General features: G+C 38.2%; 2 protein-coding genes across 2 annotated transcripts; both read right to left on the bottom strand.

The window, feature by feature from the left end:
• Window positions 1–400: 400 nt before the first annotated feature.
• On the bottom strand, window positions 401–7,833 carry LOC110974807 (uncharacterized). Its single transcript, XM_022226689.2, has 8 exons — window positions 7,380–7,833; window positions 5,872–5,946; window positions 5,150–5,494; window positions 4,348–5,006; window positions 4,023–4,211; window positions 3,181–3,223; window positions 2,171–2,231; window positions 401–2,026 (listed from the first exon to the last, which is right to left on the bottom strand). The coding sequence occupies exons 1-8, from the start codon at window positions 7,408–7,410 to the stop codon at window positions 1,099–1,101; spliced, it is 2,331 nt and encodes a 776-aa protein (XP_022082381.2). The 5' UTR covers window positions 7,411–7,833; the 3' UTR covers window positions 401–1,098.
• Window positions 7,834–7,984: 151 nt separating this feature from the next.
• Window positions 7,985–18,990, bottom strand: ddx27 (DEAD-box helicase 27). The gene is made up of 18 exons (XM_022226559.2): window positions 18,886–18,990; window positions 17,822–18,037; window positions 17,282–17,510; window positions 16,840–16,955; window positions 16,515–16,620; window positions 16,142–16,318; window positions 15,114–15,264; window positions 14,845–14,944; window positions 14,401–14,542; window positions 14,009–14,145; window positions 13,746–13,844; window positions 13,293–13,375; window positions 12,718–12,812; window positions 11,134–11,340; window positions 10,866–10,954; window positions 10,584–10,701; window positions 10,009–10,123; window positions 7,985–9,642 (listed from the first exon to the last, which is right to left on the bottom strand). The coding sequence occupies exons 1-18, from the start codon at window positions 18,970–18,972 to the stop codon at window positions 9,531–9,533; spliced, it is 2,379 nt and encodes a 792-aa protein (XP_022082251.2). The 5' UTR covers window positions 18,973–18,990; the 3' UTR covers window positions 7,985–9,530.
• Between the last annotated feature and the right edge of the window lie 56 nt (window positions 18,991–19,046).

Below are 19,046 nucleotides of genomic sequence, written 5' to 3' on the forward strand. Positions count from 1 at the left end.
GCCTTGAATTTTCATTATTTGTTTGAAAATTTTAATTATTCTGAATAATGAAATCTGCAAGGGGTTAATCTTGTGACTTATTTCCTTAGAAAATTTTAATTCTAAACAAGCATTAATGTCTGCAAGGGATGGACATTCATGTTTTGTAACATAGAGGGCAACCCCTTTATGTTACATAACATGAATGTCCATCGGGTGCTTTATCTTGGAAACAACTGTCATCATTCCTCTCATGAAATTGGAAAGATAAGGGCTTTAATTTTTCGGGTCAAAAATTCCAGTCAGTGTAGGCATCATAAAAAGAGGCTTTTCACCAGATAAATTAAATGTATATTAGCAACATAGGAATCAGGCACGAAAACTCAATATAAAAAGGTAACAGTTGAATATGCCAAAGAGGTTCAGTTAATTTTGTTTATTTCCTCAAGAATCCGCAGATTGCCAGACTGGACAAATCCACTGTCACAGAAAACATCCACTTATTGACTCATTACACAACCGTACAAACCTTTTAATCAAGCCACAACAATGCATGAAGGAGAGCAGGCATACTCAAGATTGGGCACATACCAATTTCAACTCAGATATTTACAATTGGTGAATATTTATACTGTACATGGATAGAAACTGTACCCACACCACTTCCCTTCACCAAACTCTACATTTGTTTTAAGATTTTAAGGGTGAACACGAAATACCAAAGGTTAGCTATAGGAAGATAACATGTACACAGTTGAAAATCTCCAAGAATGCACAAAATCACAGAATTTACAAACCAAACTGACATCTCTACATTTTATATCTAGCCACGCTTTACAAGTAATACACACCCACAAAAGCAATTGGTTTGTATCGCTGCATTTCACCCATGATCAATCACAGAGGTCGGAACAATAACAGAGAAAATGGAAGGTGGCATTCAAATTCCCGATTTGACATCCAGTCTGGTTTTTTTTTTCTTTTTGAAATGACGGGACTAATGGAAGGTTACATTAATATTTACGAGGTGACATTTTGGTTTGATGTTTTTGTTATTTTCTAAACTGCTGACGGAAGAAGGGTAAGTACTCAGGACTATTCTACCAATGTATGACTTTTTTATTGTGAAATGTTTATTTGTTCATGGCTCTGGCTTTGTTCGACCATTTGCCCAATGTCAAGGAGTGCGATGGCCGTTGCATTAGCCGTGGCAATCTGGTCACTAGTGACTTCCTCAACATTGACCACGGCATGTGTCTGCTGATTCTGTAACTCTGATGTTATTGCTTCAAGATCCCTCTCAATCTCTGCTGTTGACCGATTACTGATCTTCTTGATGGAGTCCGTTGTGGCTTCTGTTGTATCTTCCGCTTCCCCATCCATCGTAGTCTTGGCCACTTCAAGCTTGTTCCTGGCTACCGCCTCTTTGCACTGCGCCCACATTGGACAGCGGTGGAATTTCAGATACCTTGCATAAGCAAAGCCCTTGTTGCATCTACTGCAGCGGATTGGGTAGTCATTTGAGTGGGTCAACATGTGCTCATTCAGGTTGGGCCTGCGAGTGAATGCCTTGGAGCACTGCGGACACTTGAACGGCTTGACGCCACTATGAGACACCATGTGGATGCGCAGGGAGGCAAAATTCTTGAACTCCTTCTTGCAATCGGAGACATTGCGAAACGGACACTTGAGCTTCTTTTTGGGCCCATGCATCATTGCTTGGTGCTTCTCAAGCTTTTCTTGCCGACGGAAGGACTTGTCACACTGGTCACACTTGTGGGGTCGGGTGTTGGTGGCAGGGGCATGATGGGTAGCCATGTGAGCCTTAAAGATGGCAGGTGTACTGAACACTTTCTGGCAACGTTTGCACTGATGCATGCCGTCCTTGCTGGACTTCTTAGAGGACAGGTTACGACGCAGGAAGTGCTGACAAGGGAAAGCATTCTTACAGAATGGGCAGTTGTGGTGATGCCTGGTGCTAGTCAGGTGTTGGCCCAGTTCCTCAAGACTAGTGAATTCCTCTTTACATCTCTGACAGATAAACTCCCTGTTGGTGATGTAAAGATATCAACTTGTGAACACCAATGCCTCAGCAGAGAATTACAATTGCAAATACAAGTACTGGAATGTTTTCAATGAGTCAAAACCTTCTCAACACAGAATCCTCTAGATTTTGTTGAAATGGACTTACTTTTGTTCTTCTGCTTCTTGCAGTTTTGTGGGTGAAGTCTCAGTTCCTTGGTCACCTTTATCTGGGGGGGAGAAGTAGAACGGTTGTTGACCTATAATTATCATACAGAGCAAAAACTAATGTACTTTTATTCAATCTTTTAACTGACTGAATACCTTCAAAATGAAACTGACGTTAGTTCCTTAACCCCAGCCATATCCCACATGTAGGAGTTGAGGATTGTTAATGTTAAGGAGCTCTGTCTCAAAGCAACCATGAATTGAATTTTACAGTTTGTCTTATTCCCGATTCCTTCCAAATACAAGTTCACTTTTTGGTGTTGATAAACGCAATGCTCAGAGTTTGACAACTGTTTAGTAACTGCCAATGTTCAAGGATCCAGGAAATGAATTTTTCTTGGAATTACATTTTGTGTATTTATGTACTCGTCTTCCATGTATGAAGACTGTTTGAAATCTTTTTTGAGTTACGTGAACTGAACGGTGCACTTTTTTAAACATTAAAAATTGACCAAGCATTTCTGGACAAGTGAGGGCGCTTTTGCTTTGATGTAAATCCAGGAAGACATGGTTCAGGTTGCATGTTTTCATATTCAAATTGTGAACCCCAAATTTCCTATCTGGGAACATTTCTGTGAAAAGGATTTTTGCTGGATTATTGCCATATACTTACACAGAAATAAATTGCCAAAGAAAATGAAATCTGCCATAGCAGTGGTTAAAAAATCTAGAAATTTTCTATGCACAAATCTATGCAACATTGAAATTTGGTGCCTTGGATGACATAATAGTTCTGTTCATGAATATGCAAATTTCATTAGCATAACACCAAAAAAGCATCAAAATATGGGTTAAAATTGCAAAACAAAAATTTAAATGAGGTTAATTGAAACCTAAAGATGCAATTTCAAGAGTTTTTAGTAAAATTTATACAAATATTTCTATTTTTGGTTCCTTTAATGGTAGGGGGACTGTGAGCATCATCTGACCTCTCCCTTTCATTGTCATTACCTTCGGTGCCTTCTTCTCCTTTGTTCTCTGCTTCCTGCGCCTTCTGAAAAAGTCCAATACACACGAAATAACGACACTGTTACCAAAGTCCATTCAGCCACAGTAGCTAATGAGTCAATTCACCCAGTAAGCTTGACAGGTTTATAACCATGAGTATGCCAAACCATAGGCTGTATTACATCTTAACATTAAACTACTTGTTAGATTGATTAAACCAATGAACAGAGACTTTTGCGTGGTAGCCATCTTGCAGAGCAGTTCTTATGTTTCACGGGGAAACCTCCTTTGTCCATACCCCATGAAACAAAAGCATGCAAACCCTCCATAGGAACACACTTACTACTGAAAGGCATGTGAGCAGAGACCAAAAGGCATATTCCAAAAGAATAAATTCAGCTTCGACTTTGCTTTCGCTGGTTCCAGTCAGAGCTTGAACATGTGGTTTCCAACACTGCTTTATAATGGTAGGAACCAATGAAACCAAAGTCTAAGCCAAATCCACTCATTTCAAAACCACTTGTTGACTGAATAAAGACCTCTATCTTTTGACTTAAAAATCATATGATTCAGTGTTCTCATAAGGAAGTATGGACTCATACTGAGCTGGAATCTCTGACGTCAGTGACCTAAGAATCAGGTAAACCCAAAATTTAAGACCAAGCCTAGGTCTGATGAAGGCCCTCAGTTAAACCCTCACTTTAGTTTCAAGAACAACACAAGCAGCACACTCAAACCAACATGCCATATGAATTCCTCAGTGAACATCTGCTGAATATTAGAGTGCACACTAAATTAGCCATTGAACAAAGAAACAGACGAGGAAAGAGAATTTTCAAACTGACCATTTCCAGCAAAGCAGCCCGGGCTGTAGAGCACTTCTTATTGCGCATCATGTGTGTCTTCATGTTGGACTTCTGAGAGAAAGCTTTATGGCAGATCTCACACTGGAAGGGCTTCTCACCAGTGTGGCTTCTCATGTGCTGCTGCAGGTCAAAGGAACCTACAAACATTTTGTTGCACTCGGGACAAGGCTGCAAAGGGGGGCAATAAATAAGACAATTTAGTAAGGTAGGTGATTGAAGACACAAAGATTGCAACACTGCAGCAAACATTTGCAGCAGGGTTAAAGGTGAAGGTTGAGAGGTTAACAATGAATAGTTTGCTTACATGGTGCTTGGGCAAGCTTCGATCCATGTCCTCTGGCAAATCCTTGTGGGTCATCATGTGTTTTCTGACAGTGCACCTCTCAGCAAACATCCGGTGGCACTTGGGACATTCAAACGGCTTCTCTCTAGTATGATACCTCAGATGTCGTTGAAGCTCATGGTTCCAAGGAAACGTCTTGCCACAGTACTCACATGAGTGAGACTTCTTGGAAGGTGGTCTAGGCAGTCGCTCTCCTGATGGAGAGACGTATGCCTGTCTCTTACGGCGGGGTTTAGGTGAGCTTGGGGCAACTTTGGGCTTCCGTGGCTGCCTAGGTTTCTTAGGCTTGGGGGCTGGCTTGGTCGAAGGAACGTCTTTAGGGGGTTGTTGTGCAGGGGTGGAAATGATGGTGAAGGTACTAGGAAGGGTATCATGTGGGGTGTGCAAGATGACTGCGTGTTGTTGCTGTTGGCTCTGTTGTTGCTGCAGTGACTGTTGTTGTTGCTGCTGTTGTTGATGCTGTTGCTGCTGATGCTGCTGCTGTTGCTGTTGTTGTTGTTGCTGTTGTTGTTGCTGTTGTTGTTGCTGTTGTTGTTGCTGATGTTGATGCAATGAGATAGGAGTACCTCCAAGGTGAGTACTGCTATTAGAATGGGTGTATGTTTGCTGATTGCTGGTGGCTGTAAGTGAACAGAAATTCAAAAAGCACACAGCAAGCAATCAGAGTAAATCTTCATCACCAACATAAACTCTTCAACTGAATTAACCCTGGTTTCAACGAACTGACAAGTTCTCAAAATTTGAGAGGTTAGTATTAACTTACCTACGTGTATACCCATTTGTGTATGGGGTGCTATGAAAGGTCCCGCAGGCATAGTCATTGCTGGTCTTTGCAGCACTGTGTTTTGATATTGATCCATATTGGTGTAATTGGCCACAGGTAAACCCTGGTCCCCAAGAACAACCTCTGACGACACCTGCATGTGGGGGGAGTGGCCCATATTGGTGTAGGTGTGTCCTCGGTTATGCTGTTGCATCATGGGATGGCTGTGCGAGACATGGATACTGGTAGGCATACACTGAGTCTGTTTGTGATTCATGAACTGACTGATGGAAGCAAAGCGGCGTTTACACTTGCCGCACAGGAAGAGGTCATCCTCCCCACAAACTGTTTGGAACAAATTGAAAAAAAAAGTTCATCAAAATCAAACTCATAATTCATAAACTGTCACAAATCTCAGCATAGATTCTGCATTACTGTCAACTTGGAATTACACCAAAATGAGAGGAATTTAAAAATGTATGGCAAAATCTTTCTTGACAGTATTTTTCCTGTCACTCTGAGATTTGTGACTTTGAGACACTGACGGCAGCAGACATACTGGTCCTTATTCAAGGTACTGCACATGCTCAGAACTGGCAAAAAGGGCCGGTATGTTTATCGCCACCAAGCGTCTCAAAGTTTCACATTGGAACAAGACATGTTCTGATCTAGGAGTCATTGGTCAGTTAATGATTCATTGGTAATTGCTGAGTTCTTTGTACCTGTGACTGTCGTTTGTACAGCATGTTGGGGCTGTCCATCCATCAGACAGGTACCCTGCTGACTGGTGTCCATCACTACCATACGAAAAACAGATGTCACAAATACAAAATTAAGATCACCTTTATTAAACACATTCATTTTATTGTGACTGATCAATCAATGACACAAAATATTGGAAAATCTGGCAAAATGATCTATGGAGAATATGACATTATGGCAGATACTTCAAGTGAGAAGCTTTTAAACACAGCACCGGGGTACCTGTTTTCAAGTAAGGCACCTCAATGCACTTTTAATGTTAAGCATGTTGAATATGAAAGAAACAAGATAACTGACTGAAATTTGAGCCATTGAATTGTTTTTTTGAAATATAGAACAAACTCAACCTACACATTGTTTTAAGTTTGGAAATAAGTTCAGTGCCCCCAAAAAGCTGAAAAAACATAAACTTTGTAGAGTCCTTACATCCATGGATATTTGCCATGTCATTATATTGATAAAGCAACTTCATAAGAAAAAATTGTTCTTATAAATGTCCAATAATTTAGAAAACTAGAAAGTCTAAATGTGAGCTTGGGACAGTCTGACAGAAAGTTCTCTCTTTTGGCAATTTCATTTGTAACTGAAATATTTTCCAAAATCCAAACTGTTCTGAAACCAGAAGTTTAATATACATTTGAAGAAATTTCTTGACTCATTTTCTACATTTTGCTAACAATGTTTTGTTGGATCAATCACTTGACTACCAGGTCCTAGGCCTGTACTATTTTGAAGAGTTTCGACTTCAGACTACACCGGTGAGTGCACAGCAGTTTAAAAAAGATTAAACTTAAAATTTATGAACAATGCAGGGTTCTATAAAGCAACTAGTTCAACACAGAGAACCCCCACATCACTTCAACCTCCCCCCCCAATAATTTGCAGAACCATGGAGGATGTTCTTATTCCTCCATGGTGGACCAGGCCGTAAAATCAGAATTGCGGCCAATAAATAACAACTCTGTATAGTTTAATCTCCTCACCGCATAATGTTAATTGTGATCTAGTGCTTTGACCCAATTTTTTTTTTCGTTAAGAAACTATTTTCACGATTGAACCATGGAGGTAGGCTACCTCCATGATTGAACTGAACTGTTTATGTTGAACCGAACAGTCGTAAACAAAAGGCCCAAACTTTAAGTCGCCAAGAAAAGTAACTCAACGACCCGTGCAGTGCACTCCCTTTGCAGACTCGACAGAACACGGCAAGAATGCTTCGGTTTTGCTTTCGTGCACGACGACATAAAGCGGCTGTTTATTTTTCTATATCAATGGCGACTGTTTCACGAAGTCTCGCCATTGTAGCAATAACCTGGAGAAACAGTCACCATGTTGAGCGTCAAAAACCCCTTGTCCTTACGCCAAAATACAACCACTCTACCCACAAATTATCAGTTTTAGCGGTTCGTGGTAATTCATGGTAAAACTATTCGGCAACGAGATGAAATAGAAAGATTTAATAGCTCACCCGACAGGCTGTTGAAAATCGCCTCCGCCATTTTAATGCTGAACGACGCAGTGTGCAGAAAATTTATATCCTACCGTTCTAATGGACACGAATGTATATGCGAATTCTCCACCCTGTGTCTCCTTAAGAGTCGAACATCAGTTTGAGAATAAAGCTCTCCTAGAGAGGATTATCAGATAAATTTAAGGGTACAAATTATGAAGAAAAGGAGATTTCTTATGGCGTTTGTCCAGATGATCAGTAGTAAAATGAACCAATGGCAGTCCCAAAACTAATAAGCATAAAATAGCCACAGCCCAGCGAACACGTTGTCGCTGGCACTCAACGGCTGTTACTATTACTGCAGTTAAACCATTGACGCGCGTGGGAACCAGTATATCTCCAGCGGAAGGATAAACTTGCAGCACTAGTCACGGTTTGAGCACATCGTCTTATGAGTAGACGTTCGCCGTCTTGCAAATTAATGTAGATCGCCCTTGGAAAACGTTAAGGCAGGTTCTAGATCGCCAAAAGTTCCAGAATAGGATTTTATACTGAGGCAATCGACTTAGCACACCAACCTTATTAACATCTATAATTATGTATTTGTTAGCAGCCGGCCATCATTGCTTTATAAAGAGTAGACCTTGATTTAATACATTTCACTACAAATTCATGTGGAGCCATGTTGACACTTGTGCCGCCTTGTCACAAAAAGGCTTATCATTTAACACAAAATAAAACCATACATCCTCATCTTTCAAATGATGAACCCATTCATCCTATTATTTCCAAATTGTTTCTTCCAACACAATTCACCACATCTCGGAAACAATCCCAGATTTGCTCAAGCTTCTTTTTGCATTTGGACTTAGAACATTGAATAGAGGGGCACTAGATGGCTCAGAAACATTTCTTAATGTGTGGGAAACAGATGAAGAACACTATAATAATGGAGAAATAATGGACTAATACAGAATAAAACAATGAAAATTTTCACATTAAAATAAAAACAAGAAATGAAAAGAAAGGTATCAAGATATACCTTTGTTATATTTCTTAAGACCCGGGACTGTTGGCTTGATTCTTGGGAAGTGAAAAATCTATTTATAGATAATAAGCACCCTGATGTATTTTTAAATTCTATAAATAAAATTTAAAAATACATCAAAAATTCTATAAATAGAATTTAAAAATACGTCAGGGTGCTTATTATACAAAGTATATGTACTATTAAACATCCTGAATGCAAGAACTGTTTTAACAAGTCCATTCCAAAATGTAATTCAAACTGCTTTCGTTCTTTGTCTCCTTCAAATTTTGGATAGGAACTGTTCAAATGGAAAAACATGTCTATGCTGGGCTAAAGTGGGGTGGCAGTGGTGGAACTTTCACCGCCTTGGTTGAAAAATATCAGTCTGGTTTTTCTTCATAAGGAATTTTTCCTGGCCAGATGACCAAACAGCTCAACAGCTTAATGTGAATTAAATGATAGAGGAAGCCAAGAAATGCCAAGAAAGGTTGATAGTTTGGATCGAACAAATCCCTTTTATCAGTTGAAAAAGGGGAAAATTTGTTAATTTATTGCTGAATGCTGGTCTAAAAAGATGTCTGTGAAGAAAGCGGTTTTTCATTTTCGTTCATCCAACAGAATATTTAGCACCAATTACAGGATAAAGTGATAATTAAGAAGACAATGAAGATATGTTCAGCTTTAGAGGTGGGAGGAAAACCCAGAATGAATATTCCAGGGAAAACCTACAGAGTCTGGAAACCAAATCCACATGCTGACCTAGGTGGAATTCGAACCCGGGTCGCAGATGTGGAAGGCGAGGAAAGAGCTGCTACACCAACCTGTTTCCTCAACCTGTTTCCTCAACCTGTTTCTTCAACCTGTTTCCTCAACCTGTTTCCTCAACCTGTTTCTCCTATGTATGCAGTGTAGATAAAACTTTAATGCATTTCATTTGAAAGGTCTGAAGAAATTTTGTTCTCTTTGTGGGGCAGATTTTGAAAATTAAGCAATTTGAAGACTCCATTTTTTCAAGCAAAAATAAGAGCAAGCCAAGACATCTCGTCATTCCTTCTAGTATCTGAAAACCATTCAAAATCAAATGTTTATTAAAGAAAGAGTTGTGTGCCTTCAACTGTTTTGATGTCCCTAATGTTTCCTCACTTCCGTCTCTTGTTGAACTTGCTCGGTTTGAACTTGGACTTGTTTTGTTTACTGGACTTAAATGAAGCTTTCTCTGTTCTTTTCTGTTCCTTGCGGGCTTCATGAGTTCTGCAAACAGAAAAAAAAGGAAGAATAGTCCAGAATTACAAAGAAATTTGGAGTTGTTACAAGGAGGTGTAACAAAGAAGCAAAATTGTAGGATTAGTGATTTTGTTGTACGTTTTATGTCAAATGAAGAGAAAACATGCTTAGAAATGTAATTAGTCTGTGAGCAATCTTCAGATTGAAAATCAAACATTCTTCCTCTTTGCCAGAGGTCTGAATATCATTCACAAATAAAAACTCAATAAATGGACCAGCATAACATTTGAATAATAAACCATTTTACCCCTCTTAATAAACATTACTTTGAAACTTCTAAATTGTATTTTACAATTGGTTTGAAAATTATTGGTAATAGAATTAAATACTAACTTGTTTCTGAACTGTTTGACAGAGCGTTTGCCTGTTTGAGTAAGCTCTTTCTCAAATGACGACTTGAACTGGCCACCATTTGTTTTCTTTTTTCTAACGAATGGCTTCTTGTTTTCTGTGAACAGAAACAGGACATTTGTCAAGAAATTCCACAATATATGGACATATTCCAGACACAAGCTAGTTGGGAGTTGTCAGGTGCCTCGAGTCAGATGCCTTGACACAAATCTCACACACTAATGGAAATTAACAGACACTGCCAAAACATTAACCCCATAATGCCCATTTCAGACATCAATCAAAAAATCAAATCCACTTTAGATAAGCCTCCATCCCACTTTCACGTGGACATTTTCATCTTAAAAACTGCAATTGAGAGAAACAAAAATATGGCACACTTTTCAGCACATACCAGTCAAAAAAAATGGAGCTTACTGTGCCATGTGTACACTGTTGAAAAGAAAGACACATGATAACTCAGATCGTGGAAGATCCTGCCTACTGCTCTTGTGGACAAGCAATGTATCATCCTCTACGGATACATATCAAAAGCTGATAATCATTTAGCATTATACCTGACGGTTGTTCTTGATTCCTTAAACCTCGGATGACATGACCTTTGTGTGACCTCTTGGCTTCTCTCTTGGAGAAAAGCTGGGCCTTCTCCAATTCTCGCTGGATACGACGCTCATTCTAGATGGCAAGCAAACACAAATTTAGTTTATAATCATATGACCAAAAATATTTGGGGCAAGTCAGAAAATTCTTTTGACTTTTGGGAAGGAGTATGTCATCATGGACAGAGTAAGTTTGAGAAAAGAGCCAATATCACCAGAGAGCCTTTAGTTTTCACTTACTTGATCACTAGCCACCTGCTCCTCCTGCTGTTTCTTGACCTTCTTCTTCGATTTTTTATCCATTTTTTCTGGATTTAGTTTAAGCTTGTCTAAAAAAAAAGGCAAACGTGAACAATTTTAAATGACTACAATGGATACAACAGTAAAAGAAATGTTTCCAACCAAAAACAACTCCAACATTTCTGTAATTTCCAACCTCTTCTGGTCACTTTTCCCAAGTCTAAATTCAGCTGACATGAAGTCAAACAAGCAAAGTGTGAGCACTGACCTATTTCTTGCACCCGTTCTTTGTGTGTCTGGAACCACGTCCTCTTGGGACGACTGAAGATTTCTTTCTGATGTTCTAGCATGGCGTTAGCCTTGTGCATTTGCAGCTCGGTGATACGCATCTCTTTCTCTTCTTCTTCCAACCGCATCACTTCCCCGATGTCTTCCTCCAAGCTTGTAATCTTGTCACGGTACTTCTGTACAACATCTGTAATAGATTTCATTCAAGAAGATAAGATAATTTATCTACTCACACTCTCTTCCGCTGAAATGTGCCAAACACTTTTATAAACTATATAAAATATCAGAAAATCACTTCAAACTTTTCATTTCAGCCATACAAATACGACTATGTAAGGGGCTGTCCAAAGTTTTCAACATTTTCACAGCAGTACAGAGTACTTTTTCCCAGACCCCCCTCCCCCAAAATAGTACTTATCAACATTTTTCGAGATCTTGAAATGCTGACGGTGTCCTGTAGGCACAACATTGCTAGAAAGTACCACAATCCATAACCATATACGTGCAAATATATGCATTTTTGAAAATCTTTATGTATTTAAAACTAAAAGATCAAATATGAAAAAGAAAATGTAAACACATCATTTAACATTTTTTTTCATTCATGTTTAATCATCAATTTGAGGGTGAATTTTTTTCCAAATCTAACGATGTTTAATAAGCATATGTCAGTCTTTATACTTCTATGGCATGGTTTCACTTAAAGAAATATGCATATGGAAATGGAGTTCTTAAAAAAATTCAATTGACCAGTTTCATTGAAATGGTTGAAGACTACTGTAAAGTTACTACAGGTCGAAAATTATACTCCAATCATATTTGGAAATAAATCAATCAAATCAAACCTCAATAAAATTATGTTGCTAAATGTTGATACCACATGTAGGAATGCTGTGTTACGATGTCAAAGGTCATTTTCATAGGCCATTTTCCAATACTCTACTTTGTCTCTGTTTGAGGCTTCGTCTCCGAGGTCAAGCCCTTTGCAATTGTGGGCCTAAATTGTTGAAATATAATCAAAGTAATATAATGCTTGACTCTTTTGAATTTTATTTTTTATTTTGGGGCACTATCAAACTGATTAATACGCTTACAGTTCCAAGTCATGTAGGAAAAATAGTTGAAGCCTCATTAGTTGAGTATTTGAAAATGGACTGTACCGCTGGCGTGTCGCACTGTATGTACTGAGCTGACAGACGTGATCGCCCTGATTGGCTGGGTTCGTGTACATTCACTACACGTACATGCATTGTACATTGAACTCCATGCTTGAACCACCTGGCCGTGCTACAGTGACGTGGGTACGATGCATGCGAACCTTGGAGCAAGCTTTCAGCGTGCAACTGGTGATTACGTAAATGCTTGCTTTTTTCTTGAATTTTCATATTTTACATTGGAATGAGAATACTTCTGAAAAATCAACATTTTACAGGATCCAAAAAGTCACATACAGCCCACGACCGCCTCCCCCGTCGTACACTTTGTACGACCATGAAAATGTTGAAAACTTTGGACGGCCCCTACACACCAACAGATTACTTGTTACCGAGTTTGATCTGCTTACCTTGAGGTACTATTCTACTTTTAACTGGATTATTTGCTTTCTTCACAATGTCCTTCAGAAGTTTCCTCTCTCGTTCTCCTACAAGACTAACAGCTCTATGACAAGAAGACGATTCAGAGAATATACATTGTAAGTGTGGAAGCCAAGGAATAGGTTTATGAAGCTAGAAAGGCTCATACGTACCTATGTCCTTTAACACTAACCGCCAAGCATATTGTTTGGCTTACACTACACAGTACTACAAAATACTAAGTAATAGTCTGAGCCTGAAGGACCTAGCGCTACAGATTACTACTTCCAGCTAGGTTACTTCCATTGTTACTCATACAGAGAACGATAAAGCCATACATTCATAGTGCCACAGCACTGTATGGTACATTGTCTTATCTATTGTATTTTATGGCTTCTGAGAACAATGTGGTCATGTCCTCTTACAAGCGGCAGCACTGACTACTACATTTTACTGCAAGTAGTAATTTGTAGTATTATGCAGGGTAAGGGTTAAAGTACTATTCAGTTCTAAGACCAAACAGCATTTAACCTAAGGATGAATCTCATGATATGCTTGCACTTACCGACCACTTTTGCCAGCCCTGGCTGTTCTTCCAACCCTGTGTACATAATGCTTCAGTGTACTTGGCAGAGTGAAATTTATTATCTAAATAAAACAGAGGGACACAATGTGCGTTGTGAACATAAATACAAAACGATCATGAAAATTTTACATCAAATGTGAAGAAATTTGACCTTGAGTCCTAAAACTAGTTCCAAGTCACTGATCTGTAGAGAACTAACGTCAATATTAACAAAATTCCGATTATGTAAACCTACACTGCCGAGTAATAAATGCCATTAATGTCACTAAAATATTTGCCAAAAATGTTGTGGAGCAACAAAGATTTCATATTCCTTTCTTCTTAAAGGTGACTTAAGGTAAATACATCATCTCAGGCCCTCACTATACCATGCCACATTAATCACAACTAAATGGGTACATCTACGATCTCAATATCGATCCTTAATCTTACTGTTTTAACCCCCTCAATATCCAGTCCTCTTGCAGCTAGATCAGTGGCAACTAACACATCAATACTCTCTTCTTTGAAACGGCGAAGTGTTTCCAATCGCTACAAATAAGAGAGATAGCTATTACTCACACCCTGCAAGCAATGACAGGCATCTCCAAACTGTTAGGAAATACATCAGTTAATAAGCACAACTAAGGATAACTTGAAAGCTCAGCGAGAGGAATTTAACATTCAACTTTTTGGGGTGAGTTGCTGTAGCTCACCTGTGCCTGAGATAAGTTGCCATGGAGCTCACCAACATTAAGCCCAAACAGTCCCAAGATTATGTGCAGTCGATGAGCTTGGACCTTGGTCTGTACAAACATGATGCAATGATCATGGAAAGTCCGACTGCACAATGCTGCACAAAGCAATGCAAAAGGAGAAAAATCATATTTATCTCAACAAATGTGCATGTATCATTTCTTCACAATCCCAAATAGCCTGATCAGTGCTTTTGTATCAATCCAAATGGAAATAGGATGTTATGTTTAGCACACAAATTAGAAAACAAGCATAAGAATAACAAAGGATAAAATATTGTGAAATTCTGACCACACGCCAAACAGCATGCAATGCACTGATTTTGTAAATCTTATTTTCATTCAGAAAGTACCTGCCACAACAGCTTCTCTGTCACCCTCTCTGTTTGGACGAATGCGAATGAATTCTTGTCGTAGGTTATACGCTACATCAGTGTTCTCATTGATAAACAGCTTGACTGGGTTCTTGAGGGAAACTGCAACAAGATCTTTGACCTGTAAGAGAAGAAGTCAGGCACGATTTCTCAAATCTCACTTTTGCAATACTCTAGACATTATTACGAAGCAAAGGAAGGAGCCAGTGATGGCATCTTATCTGCAACGACTGCTGTGTGCAATTACCACCTTTTCAAATACCAAAGAAGTCTCCTACACCGTTTTGGCTCACTGGAAGTACTGGAGAGAGGACAAATGATACAAGAGCGCAAATTGAACAAATTCACAATCATCAATCACGCTAATTGTGTTGTTTACAAATGCTAAATGTACCTAACAGTATTTCACAGCGAACTTTATACCTCATCTGTCATAGTAGCAGAGAATAACATTGTCTGTCTGCTGTGAGAACACAGTCTGATAATTTCCTTCATCTGCTCAGCAAAGTACTCGTCCAGCATCCTAATTTGACACAAGACAGATAAAACCAACAATTTAGGAGTATTGAGAATGAGTATGAAGTTTTTCTAAAAACTCGATGGTTTCAGCATAAAATTTTTCCTGATTCTGGAAAAATTGGTAGCTTTCCTCTCTAAATGTACGACTGAAAAAATAAGATTTGAGGTTTTACCTGTCAGCCTCATCAAGAATGAGAATTTCAACGTCTTTGAGGTCAAAGGATGGAGCATTATGTAGATGATCAATGAGACGACCTGGTGTTGCTATGACGATATCAGGGCCTTTCCTCAACGCTGCTTCCTGGAGCTTCACATCCAAACCACCTGAAAGGGATTTCATAATCAGCATTTTATAATTTAAAAAAGTGAACTAACAAGACTATGGGGCGGAGTCAATTAGAATAATTCACTATTCGAATATTCAACATTCAATTTGATCGAATATCTGAATATTCAGTCGCACCGACCGGCAGATTGTTGAACAAACCACATACAAAATCAGTTGCAATAACATACACAATGGTATTGTACATTATGATCAATATAATAGCTTCTCATATCTAGGAGTATCTCCAACCATGATTTAGGAAGATTTAAGAGATGAACAAGACTTCTTGCCCTGTGGAATATTTCTATTCCTTTGAAATTATTTAAAGAATAAGTTACTTTTTAAATTGTTGTAAGATTTCTGACACTTTTCATTTGAATCTACTTGAAACAAGCCTCCATAGTGCAATTTTTCTCATTTAAAACAAAAGAAAAATTTTTCGTCCTTTTCATGAATTTTGCTTTCGAATACTCAAATTCGAAAACAATATTCGAATATTTGACAATTGATTGAATATTCAGATATTCAGCACAGTCCTACAAGAGTAAGATTCAAATTCACCACCTAAAGAAAAATATATCATTATGATGATCGTATGGTCAAAATGCAACTGCTTCATGATTTCATAAATTATCTGCAGAAATTACTCGACTCTAAAATAAAAAAAGAAGAAAATCTACTTTGACAGGATTCCAGCTTTGATCTCAGTAATACTGAGACAACAGTGCGCTACTAGACATACTCTCTCTTTTCCAGAAATACTACTACACTCATCTTCTTAGCTTGTGCAGTTAGACAATGATTACATGATTAGATCACGATCATTGATTAATAAATTCAACGAAGACACCATGTCACTGATGTCACACATACCAACTGCTAGACAGCACTCTATACTGCTGAATTGGGCCAGTTCCCTGGTAACCGTATGAACCTGCACACCTAGCTCTCTGGTGGGTACCAGTACCAAGACACGAGTGATTGTCAATGCTTGCTTGGGCTTATACAGCAGTCGCTCCAGAACAGGTAACATAAACGCTGCCGTTTTACCTGTGTTAAATGGAAGTGGTTGAAATTCAAGTTTTGAATCAAATGAACTTAATGTCGCAATGCCTCACACTGACTTCTCAGTACCCCTTAAATCTTCAACACTTTAATATCTATAAAATATCAGATGAAACTGAGGAAGATAAGCAGTAGCTTGACTTTCATTGACCAATTCAAACAACCAAAGTAACCCACTTACCAGTTCCTGTAGCTGAGCAAGCACAGATGTCCTTACCAAGAAGAGCTACTGGGATAGTCTGAGCCTGGATGGGGGTCGGCCTCACAAAGTTTATTGCAGTTATGGCCTGCAAGTATAAAAATACCATCAAGTTATCAACTCACCATTTGGAACTTGCAAGAACAAGAGCGATTCACAGCATTCTCTAAAAGTAAATGCCACCACTCGACAAACTGACTCCAAATTTCCAACCTTGTCACTTATCACCTATGGAGGGGTTCCAAAGATTTCAAAAGTGACTATGAGTTTTTCCTTGACACAATACAAAGAATGATAAACTAATTACCTTGAGAAGTGGTCTGGACAGGTTCATCTCTTGGAAGCTGCTGTAGCCAGCCAGCTCTGGCGCTTCATCAAAGAATTTGGCCTTCTTTGTTTCTTCATCATCAGAATCAGAATCATCTACTCATTGAGAATATAACAAAAAATTGCACTTTTAGTGGACACTTTTATTTCCAAATAACTTTTGTTAACTTTAAACTAGAAATTTCTTTTACCCATCTATATCACACTTTGGTGAAACAATATTACAATTTATATATTTTGATTTTAGAATAAAATAACTAATGCTTGAATTTGATGGCTCATTTAACCCCTTGATTAGACAATAGCACCTATTATTTTTCAGCCCTCTTTAGTGGTATAATTTTGCTACATGTGATACACTGGAACCAGGAAATTAATATTATAAACAGAAAAATAAAATGGTAAATATTTCAAGTTGGGACCTTTTTTATGTTTCCTCTTGATTCTTTTCTCACTGGTTGATTTGACTTTGATTTGGTCCCATGTCATATCCTCCACTCCCATATCTTCATCCTCGATCTCTTCTTCCTCATCATCTGCACTATTGTCATGGTTACTATCTTCTTTTGCACCACTTTGAAATGCATGATCTCCCTTTGTCACATCCAATTCTTTTGCTTTAGCTTTGTCAAGTTCCTCAGACTCCTTTTTCTGCAGTTGGCAAAATTGCAACATCAATGAGGTTAATATAATTTTCTACAGGCATTTTCTATGAATATTAACCAGAATTTGAGAATGACTCAAGAGAATTAATGAATGATGAAAAACGTACAATGCTTCTTTGAGAGCTTAAAATGTTGAGGAAAGTTATGAACAGGACCAGACTTGGCAATAAATGTGCTGCCATCGGAAGTCCAAAAATTTATTACACAATCTATGCAAGGAAAAATGTGAAAAAGATGTTTGACACAACTTTACATGTAAATTGAAGTAATACAAATGACAACTTATACTATACTTACTTTTCTCTTCTCACTTCGGATCTTGGCAATTTTTTGCTCCAACGAGGTATTTGTTTGAATCAGTGTGTGGCCTCGGGGCTTCAAAGTTTTAATTAGGTTTGAGGTCCAAGCACTGTTTTCATCAAAGGCACGCTCTGAGAATACAAAGTCCTGCGAAAAATCTTCCTGGCCCTTCTTTTGCCTCTTAAGTTTGGACAATTTCTTTGGCCTGAGAGCCTATTGAGTATAAAAATCAACAAAAAGAAAGGAAAACACAGAAATGCATAATTTTTGTTTGGCTCTTCGATGGTAAAATTAATTTTACCCTTCAATGGTATTAAGTTCTTGGATAATATTTAACAGTTGTTAATGAAAATCAAGTCAGGAAACAAGATATGGAAGAATTTCTCAGCTGACAATATCAGAGCAAGTACAATTTACATCATGTATATGTACGTAGATGCAATTTAACTTCTGTTCTTAAAATTTAATAACATTAACAAGAAAAAATATTTTATAGAAAAACTATACTAAAATATTATAGTGAAAAAAACAATTCAGCATATTTATTTGTCATGTTTTACTCTGTCAGGTCTGTTCTTTTTGAGGTCTCACACCATGCCAAAAAGTTCTTGTAAACATCTTTATTAGAAAATATTAACTTTCAACCTATTCAGTGTTTAAACATGTCAAATGTTATAGTCAGTAAACATGGTAAATCTAATCAAAACATGATCATCATGATGATAATAACAGAGAAAAAACTGATAAAAACAATTTCAAAGTGAGTGTACATGGTAAAACTTCAACGCCATATTCATCTAACTAGAAGAGCAATTGCATTCACCATGTTCACGCCATGCTGAACCCTGGTGTCGGAAATAAGCACCTTTAACATTAAGTTAAACTAATTACATGTATCACCCACGTGAGTATGCACGTGTACATGTATATGTAACGTGTCGTGTGTTTATAAAGTCCTATTTCAAGTTGCACGACAAAACAGGTCATAACAACCACAAAATACAGAAAAAATTGTTATTGAAAGGATCAAGGTATGTGCAAGTTTTTCTCCACAACACTACCTCCTCGTCGCTACTCGTGTCTTCTGAGGCAACAGGTATTTCTTCGTCCTCTTGAATCGTCCCGATGAAGTCACCGGGCAGCGCCATTTTGAAAGGATTTTTACACACAACAGCGCGCAGCCGCACAACTAGTTAACGTGTTTTATATCCACCGGTTTGCT

This window comes from Acanthaster planci, linkage group LG06 (genome assembly GCF_054643075.1).
Source record: "Acanthaster planci isolate LZ-2023a linkage group LG06, COTS_SCS, whole genome shotgun sequence".
Classification (NCBI taxonomy): Eukaryota; Metazoa; Echinodermata; class Asteroidea; order Valvatida; family Acanthasteridae; genus Acanthaster; species Acanthaster planci.

Excerpts from the sequence above, each read along its gene's own strand:
- LOC110974807 (XM_022226689.2), bottom strand. The coding sequence starts at position 7,410 with ATGGCGGAGGCGATTTTCAACAGCCTGTCGG. Across the intron at positions 3,224-4,022 it reads GGGCTGCTTTGCTGGAAATG|AAGGCGCAGGAAGCAGAGAA; the intron begins GTCAGTTTGAAA and ends GGACTTTTTCAG. Across the intron at positions 2,027-2,170 it reads CAAGAAGCAGAAGAACAAAA|GGAGTTTATCTGTCAGAGAT; the intron begins GTAAGTCCATTT and ends CATCACCAACAG.
- ddx27 (XM_022226559.2), bottom strand. The coding sequence starts at position 18,972 with ATGGCGCTGCCCGGTGACTTCATCGGGACGATTCAAGAGGACGAAGAA. Across the intron at positions 13,376-13,745 it reads ATATTGAGGGGGTTAAAACA|ATAATAAATTTCACTCTGCC; the intron begins GTAAGATTAAGG and ends TGTTTTATTTAG. Across the intron at positions 9,643-10,008 it reads GTCAAACAGTTCAGAAACAA|AACTCATGAAGCCCGCAAGG; the intron begins GTTAGTATTTAA and ends TTCTGTTTGCAG.